Consider the following 13,528-nt stretch of genomic DNA (forward strand, 5'->3'; position numbering starts at 1 on the left):
TACCCTATAGAAATGTTCACAAAGATATATGTTTAAGGACGTTCATTATAGCGTTGTTTGTAAATTTTTTTAAAACATTTCAAATGTCCATTGATAGGGGATTGGGTAAATAAATTGTTACAACCACATAATGGAATACCATTTGAGTATTAAAAAGAATAAGAGAAGTCTCTATAGACTGATATGCAATGATAGCCAAAATACACTAAGTGGGGGGGGGGGAAGCAAACTTCAGAACATTGGATCCATTGCTTTTTAAAATTTGCTTATAGGAGGCTGAAAATACCTGCACACCCTTACATGTTTATACTTAAACGCAAGCATCTGGAGGACATACACCAAACTATTCCAGGAGATGAGATTGTAGTCAACTCCTACTTTGTATTCTTTACATTCTGGATGTTAGTTTTGCAACTATTAAGTATAATAAAGGTATTTGACCCCTTCCCTCATGCTACACCTCCTTCTCATTATAGCTCTCCTATTCTTGTTAAATTCCTTATCTCTCATTTTCTCCTAAACCTACCGCAACCCAGTTTTCAACCTCACCACTCAACTGAAGTCGTCCACAAGACGAGTGCTAAGATCATCTTTATATATAGCCAAACCCAATAAATATTTTTCAGTTCTCACTTTATTTGACCTCTCAATATCATGTAACATGGATAACCAGTCCTTCCATCTTGTATTGTCTTCCCTTGACTTCTGCTTTCCCTCTTCTCAACATCCCTCACTGATTTCTCTGCCTCTGCTGGCCCTTAAATATTAATATCCCCAGAGGTTCTGCCCAAGTCTCTTCTGCCCAAGTAATCTCACCTACTCCTATGGCTTTGATTACCATTCTACCAATCTTTATCTGAATCCAGATTTCACTCCTAAATTCCAGCGCCACAAAGTAAAAGGTCTAACACGCATCTATATTCAGTGTCCTATAGATACTTCACATTCAACCTGCTCAGAACTGAATTTACAATCTTTCCCCCACAAACTTGCTTTTATTCACATGTTCTTTATCTTAAGAAATACCAAGTATCCATACCAGAAATTCTGACTTCCTCAAGTCCTCCTAATTTACTTAATTAATCTCTGCTTCTACTTTTGCCCTCTACTTTTTTGCAGCAAGAGTGATTTTTTTCTAAATTGCAGTCCTGGCCAGTGTGGCTCAGTAACTAGAGTATCAGCCCATGCACCGAAGGTTCGCAGGTTCAATTCCCAGTCAGGGGCATATACCTGGGTTGCAGGTTTGAACCCCAGCCCCAGTCAGGGCATGTGTGGGAGGCAACCATTCAATGTGTCTTTCTCAAAAAGATGTTTCTCTCTCTCTCGCTTTCTCCCCACCCCTTCCACTCTCTCTAAAAATCAATGGATAAATAAATAAATAAATAAAATGCAAATACGATCATGTCACTGCCCTGTTTGAAATCACTCAATGACTCCCTATCTTTTTTAGGACAGGTTCAAACTCTGTGACAGGACATATAAGGCCAGAAATTTCTAAATGTCTCTCCTTTTTTTTTTTTTTTTTTTTTAAATATATCTTTATTGACTGCAGAGAGAGGAAAGGAGGGGGAGAGAGAGAGATAGAAACATCAATGATGCGAGAGTCATTGATTGGCTGCCTAGCCCGCAACCCGGGCATGTGCCCTGACCAGGAATCGAACCCCGATCTCCTAGATCCTAGGTCGATGCTCAACCGCTGAGCCATGCCCGGATGGGCCTTTTTTTTTTTTTAATCTTCACCTAAGGATATGTTTTCATTTATTTTTTTAAAGAGAGAGGGAGATGGAGAAGGGAGAATATCAATGTGAGACACTGTTGTGATGTGAGATAGAAACATCGATGTGAGACAGAAACATCAATTGGTTGTCTCCCATAGGCACCCCAACTGGGGATCAAACCCCAAACCTAGGTATGTGCCCTGACTGGGAATCAAACCCACAACCTTTTGGTGTAGGGGATGACACTCCAATCAACAGAGTCACCCAGCCATGGCTAAATCTGTCTCTTGACATCCACACCTTTGTAACCCAGCTGCCCATGCACTAAGCTACATGCATTTCTTAGAACTTGACATGCTCCCTCTTGCCTCAAAATCTAGCTAGTTTCTCTGCCTAGAATATCTTTCTCTGCCTTGAGCAACTCCCCTGCCTTTACACATACACACACACACACACCACTTCACCTGTTTAACTCTTCAGGTCTGTCTCCAGGTTTTTCTGGATCCTCCAAAGCGAGTTTAAGTGTCCTAAATGCTTCCATGAGCACTTTGTGTCCATACATCACAATACCTCACTATATCACAACAGTTTGTCTACTTTTCACCAGTTTGTAATCTCCTTGAGAGCAGAGATTCTGTCTTTTTTTATTTAATAAGCACATAGATAGCACTTACAATGTACCAGGCAATTTTCTATGTGCTTTATAAGTAGTAATTCTTTCATTCCTCATATCAACCTATGAGGTAGGTCACAGGGAAGTACTATTATTATTCCCATTTTATAGATAAGGACATTGAGGTATGGAATGAAGAAGTTAAGTAATTTGCCCAACTTATATAGCCAGTAACTTGTAGAGCTAAAATTCAAACCCAGGTAGTCTATTTGCAGAGTCCACGATGCTCTTAACCTCAATGCTATCTTATGACTTAATGTATCCTTAAAATCCATTGAAGTGCCTAGTAAATAGTAGGTATTCAATAAGTATTTCTTCAGTAATTAGAATTAATCCTTACCACCCATATCCTTGACCACTGGTCAAAACTGAAAAGCATGTGAGGAGGGGCTAAAAATCCCAAAAGAAGACGAGTTTTGTTCTCATGTCTCACCCTTTAAAACTGTTAAACAGGTCCTCGGTGACCTTGTGCACCTGCAGCACTTCCTCCCGGATGAGGGTGATGTACAGGGAGCCCTGCAGACACTGCTTCCACAGCTTCTGGCACTGGCTATTGGAGTTGAGGCACCCGTGACAAAGAAGAAACCCAACTGCAGGCAAGTAAAACAGTGTAGAGGAAGATTTCAAAGCTTGCTATCCATGTAATTCACTGCTATATCTCTTCCCACCTAATCCCACAAAACTTACTGGTAATCCAGCGCTCCATCACTTCCACAGACAGGTATTCACAGGCCATCTGTGGGAAGAGAGGCAGAGGTGGTCAAGCAGTTATTTAACTTGATCTTCCCCTACAGACTAATGCATTCAAGTTAAAATGTGAGTACCAAAACCAACTTTTATTTTACCAGACTGGATTACAGCACTCTGATAAGTCAATTAAGCCAATACCTAGGAAACCTGCCAACAACTTACTGTGTTTGAATTAGCAGGGTTAATCATAGAAGTGAATTAAGGAGGGAAAATGTAGTTGAGAAAAGGGAAAGGAGCTTGGGATGGAAGTCAGGACAAACAAAAGGTTTGACATAACTTCTCTTTAACAGTTCAAATACTTTTAATAACAGGAGAGCAAGACTCAAAACCTTCTCACGATTTCTCCCTCCTTCAGATTCTTTTACCACTTAAAGTAAAATCACTCATTTGCTGCTTCTCAATCATCTTGTACAATCAGTTGTATTTTTATGACTACATGGCATATCTTCCCTACTAGACTACAAGTTCTTTGAAGCAAGGACACTGAGCCCACAGTAGTCGAATAAAATCATTTGTTAAATAATTGATGCCTATGCTTAGGTTCCTACTGGGCTGAATATGCGCCTAATGATTCAGTTTCGTTTCATTCATTCATTCATTCATTCATTCATTCATTCAGTGAATATTTACTAAATTCCTTCTATGGGCAGGCACACACTAATCCTAGTCCAAACAAAAGATCCAACCCAACCACGATTATCTTAGCTACAAAAGGTGATCAACTTAGAGGCATGTCCTAGAAGAGGGCTTAAAGTACCCTTAGAGCTGATAATTCCTGAAACAAACACCCTCTACAGAGATGGCCTTGGCAGAGAGACCACCTCCACTGACAAAAGGAATCGAGAACTTACTGTGTCTGAAGTAGCAGGGTTAATCATGACAGGGGGGCTGCTAATGAGACTTAAAAGCTGGGCACTGCGCCACTGCTCAGCTCCCTGGTTCCTTCTGACGAAGAGGAAGTGCAAAGAAAGCAGGGCTCCACTCACAGCCTGTGGGGAAAAACAAATGAATCCTTAACGTCAATGATGAGGAAAATACACTTCTGCCTGAGGAATTCCCTACTCTCTCAGGGAACTTGCCTTTGTGTGAGGCCCAAACTCCTCTGTCAGCTTCTTCAAAGGGTGATCATACTCCAAGACCATCTGACTTAGACGAGGGAAACTCATGTCACTGGAAGAAAGCACAGGAAAAAGGAGTTACAGGCTCTTTTAACTATGATGTAAACTCTCATGTTTGATATAAGATAAAGAGGTGTGCACTGGCTGGCTAGCATTGTCCACCACCTCCAAAGATATACATACTAAAAACTGTGAGTTACATGTATAGAAAATCCTTCCAGGCCCAGCTATATTAAGCTATCATTAGGTAGAACCACATAATTTTTATCAGGTCCATGAAAATGTCTTCCATATAAGCACCCAAAATAGGGTTGGACACATGATAGGTATAAATTTATGTTGATCAGTTATAAATCAAGTAATATGCCTGGACCCAAATCTTTATACAACCCAAAAGGATATATACACATTCAAAGCTAATAGGTAAGGCATGTGCCTAGGTATTCATGTAGATACATGGAAATACACACCATGCATAGAACAGTGTGCCACAGCCTACTCTGATCCCTCTAGTCCTCAATTTGTCAGCCCTTAAATACTTTTATTTGCACTAATAGAGGACCACAGAATGCAATAATCCAAACTCCATTTCTATTTTGCTTCAAATGTATTATTATACATTACTTACCTCTAATGGTTTACCTTGCTAATATTATTCCTACCAATACTAAAATATTTTTTTTCTTTGACTTTTGCAATAACCTGAAAAGCAGAGGGGAAGCCAGCCCAGGATTAAAAATTGGTCAGAGACAATACAAACTGGATAACCCGCTAGCAGATATTCAAGAGTTAACTATATGTAAAAGTGCACTTGCTGATGTGTGCACTTGTAAGTATTCTAAATTACTTTATTTTGCCTGGGTCATGTAGAGTACAAGTTCTCATATGAGAAAGCATGGCGTCTATTTCCTTTGTGTCCACCCCCTACCTCATAGCACCATGTATGAGATTCTTCACTTTCTATATCCCCTTAACTCACGAATGCCCGTGCAGCATCTCATAGGCACAGTTGTACGCGCCAATTAGTACCCGTCGATCCTCAATCCGTGACAGAAGTAAAATAACTGAGGTGTAAGTCACAATCAAGTCCAGGTAACTTCGAGTGAAGTCAAAGTTGAGACTCTACAAGAAAAACAGATAGGAACCCAAGAAGAGCAAGGCCAATTAATCCCTACTACCCCAACTATTCCAGACAGTGCCAAATAGACTCTGAAAAGATCTATTTAAAAGGAGGAATTCACAGGACTGAAAATTCAGGAGAAAATTGGAACAAAAGTAAGGAGCCAAAAGTGAGATAAAGATACAAGAAGGCCAAGAAATAAGGTATATTTAGGGGTTGGAGGAAATGGAATAAGAACATTTTTGTGTAATTTTTATATTAAATAAATCACATTGCTAATCTGTTTCACATGTAAACATGCTTTAACTTCAGCACTTTTTATGAAAGAATTATAGTCCTGGGATAAATAGCCATTCATTCATTATACAATATATCATATACAGGGGTGGACAAAAATTGGTTTACAGTTGTAATACAAATAAGTAATACAATAATTAATGAATAATAATATAAGAATAAACTCTGTGTTTCACATACTCACAACTACAAACCTACTTTTTCCCACCCCTGTATATATTACAATATACTATATATTATATAGTCCTGGAGGAACAGCCTTTCTTCTAGTCCCATCCCACCTCACACAGTCCCAACTGAGACATTTTCTGTGGATAAAAGAGAATTGTAAAGAATCTTACAATATCAAAATAGCACTGGCAGGCATCAATGGTGTTGAGAAGTTCATATACATGATCCTGGGGGTAAAATTGGAGAAGAGAATGAATAAAGAATAAAGAGAAAATGACTTCTACCACCAGAATTTGAAGGGAAGGGTTCTTTCCCTTATAGGTCCTAGGAAGCCACTGACTAACATAAAAGAGGTATTGCTGAATAGAGGGAGTCCCTCCTCAGTAAGTTGTCAGTGGGCCCCTTTCGGGCTTACCCTGCCAAATGCCATGTTTCCATAGACACAAGTCACTACTATATAACATACACTCTCCCTGATCTTATCATCCCAGTGCTTCCAGCATTCTTTCCACTACCTCCACTGATGTCTACCTTCTTCCTAATCACTACTCTCAATTCCAAGATTAATAACCTCTGACCTGACCCTCCTTCAGTCCTTACAGTTTTCCTTGTCCCAACTTCTCTCTTTATTATGTGATCTGATCAATGGCCTGAATTATCTCCCTAGGGTGGATGCAGGGCACCCAAGGTAGGGTCCCATCCTATGGTATTATCTGAAGAAATACTATAATATCATCACAAACTTAGATTGCTCGGATGGCTAAAATTTGTGTTATTTCTTGAATGCATTAAAAATACATGCTCAATGCAGAAAATACAGATAAGCATAATTTTAATTTGTTTTTAAAACTACTCAGAATCTCATCAATTGGAACATAAACATGTATATGCATGTTTATCTATGTTAATATATATTTTAGGGACATCTTATATCTTAAGCTATATGGTAATTTGCTTTTATACTAAAGAACATGTGAAGAACATTTTTCCATGCCAGGTAATATAAATATATATTATCTTTAATAGCTGCATAACATTTATTTATAGACATATACTCTAAAATTTTAACTAAACTTCTATTTATTGGATATATTCAATTATCAAGTTGGCACATCAAAAACAATGCAACAGAGTATATTCTTGTACATACATATCTTTGTACTTCTATTTTATTGTTTTCTTAAGACAAATTTTTAGGAGTAGAACTGTTACATTAAAAAGTATGTATTTTTAAGAATTTGAAACACATTACCAATTTGCCTTTCAAAAATATTACACTAAATAATTTTTTAGTTTGTTTACATTGACAGATATAACACATGCTCATTGTTTAAAGTTCAAATAAAATATCATTCATGTAGTATTGCTACCAAACACTGTTAACAACCAGACAAATCCAAATAGAGGAATATTCTCAAAAATAATTAGTCTGGACTCTTCAAAAAGGTTAGTATCATGAAAGACTGGAAAAAAAACAAAAAAGGCTGGGAACTATTCTAGATTAAAAACTAAAGAGACATGCCTTGGCCAGATGGCTCAGTTAGTTAGAGTGTCATCCCACATACTGAATGGTCACAGGTTTGATTCCCTATCAGGGCACATAACCTAGGTTGCGGGTTCAGTCCCCAATAGGGGCACATATAGAGGCAACCAATTGATGTTTCTCTCTCACGTCAATGTTTCTCTCTCTCTCTCCCTCTCCCTTCTTCTCTCTCTAGAATGAAAAATATATTTTTATGTTTTAATCCTCAGATGAGGATCAAAAAAAAAACTAAAGAGGCATGGCAACTAAATTCTATGTATGACCCATGAAATAATTAGAGGAATGTGATATGTCCTATATATTAACTAATAATATTGTATAAATTTTACATTGCCTGAGTATGATCATTGTATTTGGGGTTATGTAAGAAAATATCTTGTTCTTAGCAGCTGTGTGCTAAAGTATTTAGGGAGGGAAATGTCATAATGTCTGCAATTAACTCAATGGTCCAGAAAAGAATGAAGATAAGCAAACATGGCAAAATACTAAAATTTAGAAAATCCAAGAGAAGTATATTTATTTTATGGGGGTGGGTTAATTTATTTTTTTTTAATCCTTACCTGAGGATATTTTTTCCATTACTTTTCAGAGAGTGGAAGGGAGAGAGAGAAACATCGATATGAAACACATCAATTAGTTGCCTCCCACACATGCCCTGACCGGGCCACGTGCAGGAGGAAACCAATCAATGTGTCTCTCTCATCAATGTTTCTCTCTCTCTCTCTCTACCTTCCACTCTCTCTGAAAAGCAATGGAAAAAATATCCTCAGGTGAAGATTTAAAAATATATAATTGTATCATACACTATTCTGCAACTCATTTTCATTTAACAATACAACTTAGGTACCCTTCCATATTAGATCTTTTTTTTTTTTTAATATATCTTTATTGATTTCAGAGAGAGGACGGGAGAGAGGGAGAGAGAGATAGAAACATCAATGATGAGAGAGTCATCATTGATCGGCCACCTCCTGCACAACCCTCACTGGGGATTGAGCCCCCAACCCAGGTATGTGCCCTGACTGGGAATCGAACCTCGATCTCCTGGATCCTAGGTCGATGCTAAACTGCTGAGCCACGCCCGGCAGGGCAGTACATCTTATTTTTTAAAGAAATTATATTAAGCACATAAATGAACATTTAATAAAGAATGAATAGCCTCAGAAGGACAATACCCACACTGGGGCCTGAGCTAAAGAGAGCTCACCCGAAATTCCATGACATCCACAAATGACTGGTAGTAGTTGGTGAGGAATCTAATAATCTCAGCTTTTTCCCGATGTACTGGTCCTAAATGTTGCTGAGAGAAACACAAAACAAAATTTAAAAAAAAATAAGACAAGTGATCAAAGTAACCCAAGAAGAATAAGGGTTATATCTAAAATGTTCTTGAAGACAGCTGAAATACACTGCCAGAGTAAGTTGGTAAATCTCCAACTCTCTGAGGGTCTTTAAACAGAGGAGATTCTCTACCTAGGAGGTTGGATTGTTGCATGTGATTCTGACCAGATGTAGGGTGCTAAGGAAATTTCAAGGTCCCTAAAGGTTTATCAAAGTCAAAAGAAGCAGAATGTGAAGATGCTACAGGTGAGATGATAAGAAATCTAGTGCTCACATTTCATAAGGGAGAAGTAAGGGATATCCCACCAGATGCATAACTCTAAGACAATTAGCAAGGAAACACTGAGTGGGAAACAGGAATAACAATAAAATATATGTACCCTGCTGGGTTAGTAAAGCTGTCTTCCTCTACAAAAAAAACCAAAGTGTTCTTGTGAATCTTGCAATGGAGAAAGGGGCAATACTTATCCTGGGAAAAGTCTATCTTTCTCAGAATTCTCAAGACTACAATAACTTGAAGCCCTGTGATTGAGCCTAGGAAAACTAAAAGAAGGCTATTGCATCTCCTGTCATCCAAACATAGTCATTTCAGAGAAAGGAGAGAAGAGGGATAGCATTCTCACCGTGCTGTTTCGGACATCTATGTTAGGAAATTTCTTGTTGATATACTTGAGAGATGATTCCATGGACTTTTCCAGTAAGAAAGGTGGCTTGGATTTGGGGTCCGAACAAGTCTGCACAGATAAACCATACTATATATATATATCTCAACCCTTTCTCCTGGCCCTCATAAACATACCTCTTGCTGCATCATTCATTCTCACAAAACCCTCTTAGGAAAAAGGAATCTGGGAATTCATTATAAAAGCATAAAAGTAGGTCAGGAACAAGTTCACGGACATTAAGCTAACTATCAGAAGAGCTAAATAATCCGGGCATCTTGTCTTGTCGTGTAAAGTTTAATGTCTGCTTGGCCCCAGCACAAAGAGGAAGCTCTCTCCACCCTTCAGCTGAAGCCGGAAGAAGTGAGAAAAGCAGCTGCTCAAGAGTTTGACTTTGTGGGAGACTCAGTGTCACAATTATGTCCACTATATAAGTAAATCATCCCAAAGGGCTATTAAAGGAGATGTGGGGACAGAGAAACCATGTTCCTGGTGATTTGCTTTATTTAAAAAATACACATAAGTTCCCTCCCCAGGTCCAGTTTCCTCTTCCAGGAGTTCCCCAATCCCACCCCGCCTTTATCCCTTTACTCCCCTTGCCACCAGTTTCTCTCAATTCCACAGTTCCTATCCTAAACACACAAATACACAACCACAGCATTAGCTGTCTCAGACTCTAAGTACCTCAGAAAGGACCTACCCGTTTTGTTTTAATGTTAATATCACACTTTTTTTTTTCCTTTTGGGGAAGTACTTCTACAGGTGTTTTTGCTGAGGCCCAACTTTGGATATCTTCAGAGTGTGGGGGATCAGCAATAAACAATACAACTCAGAATTTTAGACCCCAGACCACTATCCAAGTGACTCAGAACGCAATTATTTACCAACCCACTCCTACCCCATCTCCAGCAGAAAGCAGACATGGTTGCAGTGAGAACCATACCTAGAAAGGGGAAGCCCTGAAAAAAGCCTCCCTTTCCGCTTCATCTATATAATCCAAATGACTAAAGGCCAGTTAAGCCAGCGGGAAAGAGGAGAAAGTCTAATCGCTGGACCTGCTGGCCTCAGAGTTCTCTGCCCTACTACTGCTAGAGTAATTAGTGCTAGTCCAGTTTCTCATGCTTACCTTCTTGATGTTATACATACGAATGAGAACCCCCTGACCTCGATCATTCAGGATAGTGAGCTTTTCTGCCAATTTATGCTGGTAGGCAGAGGTCAAAGACATGATGGCCACCAAAAGAGTAGAACATCCGGATAGGAACGCCTGAGCTCCCCAAACACTTTCAGCTTGGGTGGTGACACCCTCTGGGCGGAGGCACCCAGCCCGGTTGGTGTGCTGATCTTCCTGTTGCCTCTACAATTGGCTCATGGGTAAAAGCAGTCAGTACAGCTCACAAGCCCTCAGAATCCTTTCGTGCTTCCTCTTGCACATTCAGCAGGGGAGACTTCCTCTTTTTAGCTGCGCAGCTAAGACCGTGAAATGGGTGGCGGCAGGGGAAAGAGACAGGCTTTCAAGGCTCTTCACAGTCTGGCATCAACCTTTTTGGCCTTACCCCTCCACTAGTGTCCTATATAAAGCTCTCTATACCAGACAAAGAAATATTGACCACTCCACACCCATACACTTTATACTTTCCTTCTTTTATGTGCCCATCAAGAATGCCTCTGTTATTCTCACCTGAACCCTAGGCCCATCCATCTTTTACGGCGCAGATTAAATCCCAACTTCTCTTTTTTGTTGCTGTTAATCCTCACCAGAGGATATTTTTTCCACTGATTTTCAGAGAGAGTGGAAGGGAGGGAGGGGGAGAGAGAAAGAGAGAGAAACATCAATGTCAAAGAAACTCATCAATTGGTTGCCTCCTGCACATGCCCCAACAGGAGCTGGGGATAGAACCTGCAATCCAGGTACATGCCCTTGACCAAGAATTGAACCCAAGACCCTTCAGTGCATGGGTTGATGCTCTAACCACTGAGCAACACCTGCCAGGGCTCTTATTTTTTTTTTCCCCCCTCACCCAAGGATATTTTTTCCATTGCTTTTCAGAGAGAATGGAAGGGAGAGAGAAATAAACATCGACGTGAGAGAAACACATCAACTGGTTGCCTCTGCATGCATCCCAACCAGGGCCAGGGATCGAGCATGCAACAAGGTATGTGACCTTGGCTGGAATCAAACCTGGGACCCTTCGGTCCACTGGCCGACACTTTAACCACTGAGCCAAACCAACTAGGGCTTGTTATATTTTTAAATATGTGTATTGCCTGGCTGGGGGTGGCTCAGCGGTTGAGCATCGACCCAGGATCCAGGCGATCGGGGTTCGATTCCCAGTCAGGGCACATATCCGGGTGGCGGGCTCGATCCCCAGTTGGGGGCGTGCAGGAGGCAGCTGATCAATGACTCATCATTGATGTTTCTCTCTATCCCTCTCCTTTCCTCTCTATGAAATCAATAAAGATATATTTAATAAATAAATAAAAATAAATGTATGTATTATCTCCCCCAACTACATCATAAGTTCCTTAATGATAAGGATTGTATCTAATACTTCTTTACATCCCCCACAATGCTCTAGTACAGTAATTCTCAAAATGTGGTCACATAAGCATCACCTGGAAACTTATTAGATGTGCAAACTCTGAGCCCCCCCCCCCCAGGCCCACTGAATCTAAAACTCTGGGGTAGGGTCCAGCACTGTTTTAACAAGCCCTCCAGGTGATCCCAATGCACTCTCAAGTTTGAGAACCACTGCTCTAATACAATGGTTCTTAAAGGTAGTTATGGAACAGAGATCAATTCCTATCTCCACAGATTCAGGATTGGTAGGTCTGCAGTGGGGCCCAGAAATATGCATTTATAAGAACCCTAGGAGGTTTGGGTACAAATGTCCCATCAGACATGTATTGAGAAACGCTGATCTAGAACACCACCTCCTGGACATAATAGCCACTCAATAAATAAGCTGATTTATTTGTTAAATTATTAAGACTAAATTGGGCCCAGCCGGGCGTGGCTCAGCGGTTGAGTGTCGACCTAGGATCCAGGCAATCGGGGTCCGATTCCCTGTCAGGGTACATGCCCAGGTTGCGGGCTTGAGGCAGCCGATCAATGACTCTCTCATCATTGATGTTTCTATCTCTCCCTCTCCTTTCCTCTCTCTGAAATCAATAAAGATATATTTAAAAAAAAAAAAAAAAAGACTAAATTGGGAAATGGGCCCCATGAAGAAGAACCAAATTGACTGAGATTAATAAGGGGAAATTAATAATGGACTTTAAATCTTAGAAGACTGGGTGAACTTTAGCACTAAAATATTCTTGCCATTCCAACTAGGCTACAACTCCCTAATTCAAGAAAACCAACTCACTTTCAAGTGTCTTTTGAGGCAGAAGGCCCTTTGGAAAATTCTAAATCAAACAAGAGTTGTCTTCATATCTACCTCCTTTCTAATAAACTTTTCCCTACTTTTCAACCATTGTCACTTTCCAGGGCTATCACATTGTCCCAATATATCCTGGGACCAAGGGAGCGGGGAGCTGATTAGCATTATTATTTAAGGAACTTAATATGTTTGCTCCCAAGAGAATGTATTTTTTAAATAAACAATATGGCAATGCTTAACACAGAAATTTCAAACTTCTCCAAGGGAAACTTTGCATTTTTGGAAAACAGAATTTGCCTTCCAGTTCACTTACTGGGTGTGTCCCTGGAAAGCTATGGGCATGGCATTAGGAATATTAGCCCTGAAGGTTTGAATCACCTGCTGTTATCAAAGAAACCCAGGTTCTACTAAAGAGATTTGTAGGATTTCTATTGGCCTTTCACCTTTATGGGGGAGAAAAAGGAGCAGGCAATAAGACACCAACATCTAGGAAGCTGAGCAGCAGTGTAACAGTAGCCTTCTTACAAGTTAATATAGTTCTACTGGATCTTTCTCACTTGCATTTCTTATCCTAATCCTGAAAATTGTGTTGAAGACTTTCCATACCAACATAATCTTATTTTCTGCTGTATTCTAATACTTACTTCCCAACCTAGTGGGAACTATGTTCTCGTTGTACTGTGAATTTGTTATGTTCATTTCTGCCTTTCTCACTTATGTATGCTTTCCCCTTTGCTGACCAAAATTCT

The 13,528-nt window shown here is 39.9% G+C and overlaps 1 protein-coding gene across 1 annotated transcript in view; it reads right to left on the reverse strand.

Annotated features, from left to right (window-relative positions):
- The window catches only part of NCKAP1L (NCK associated protein 1 like), a 39,108-nt gene extending 28,407 nt beyond the window's left edge, over positions 1–10,701 (reverse strand). Inside the window, exons 1-9 of the mRNA XM_081126002.1 lie at positions 10,520–10,701; positions 9,355–9,465; positions 8,598–8,690; positions 6,018–6,074; positions 5,239–5,381; positions 4,221–4,311; positions 3,993–4,130; positions 3,079–3,127; positions 2,825–2,981 (exon numbers count right to left, since the gene is read on the reverse strand). Of these exons, the coding sequence (XP_080982128.1) occupies positions 2,825–2,981; positions 3,079–3,127; positions 3,993–4,130; positions 4,221–4,311; positions 5,239–5,381; positions 6,018–6,074; positions 8,598–8,690; positions 9,355–9,465; positions 10,520–10,621 (941 nt within the window). The 5' untranslated portion in view covers positions 10,622–10,701. The remainder of the gene's footprint in view (positions 1–2,824; positions 2,982–3,078; positions 3,128–3,992; positions 4,131–4,220; positions 4,312–5,238; positions 5,382–6,017; positions 6,075–8,597; positions 8,691–9,354; positions 9,466–10,519) is intronic.
- Positions 10,702–13,528: the final 2,827 nt, after the last annotated feature.

Source organism: Miniopterus schreibersii, assembly GCF_964146895.1.
Source record: "Miniopterus schreibersii genome assembly, chromosome: 2".
Taxonomy (NCBI): domain Eukaryota; kingdom Metazoa; phylum Chordata; class Mammalia; order Chiroptera; family Miniopteridae; genus Miniopterus; species Miniopterus schreibersii.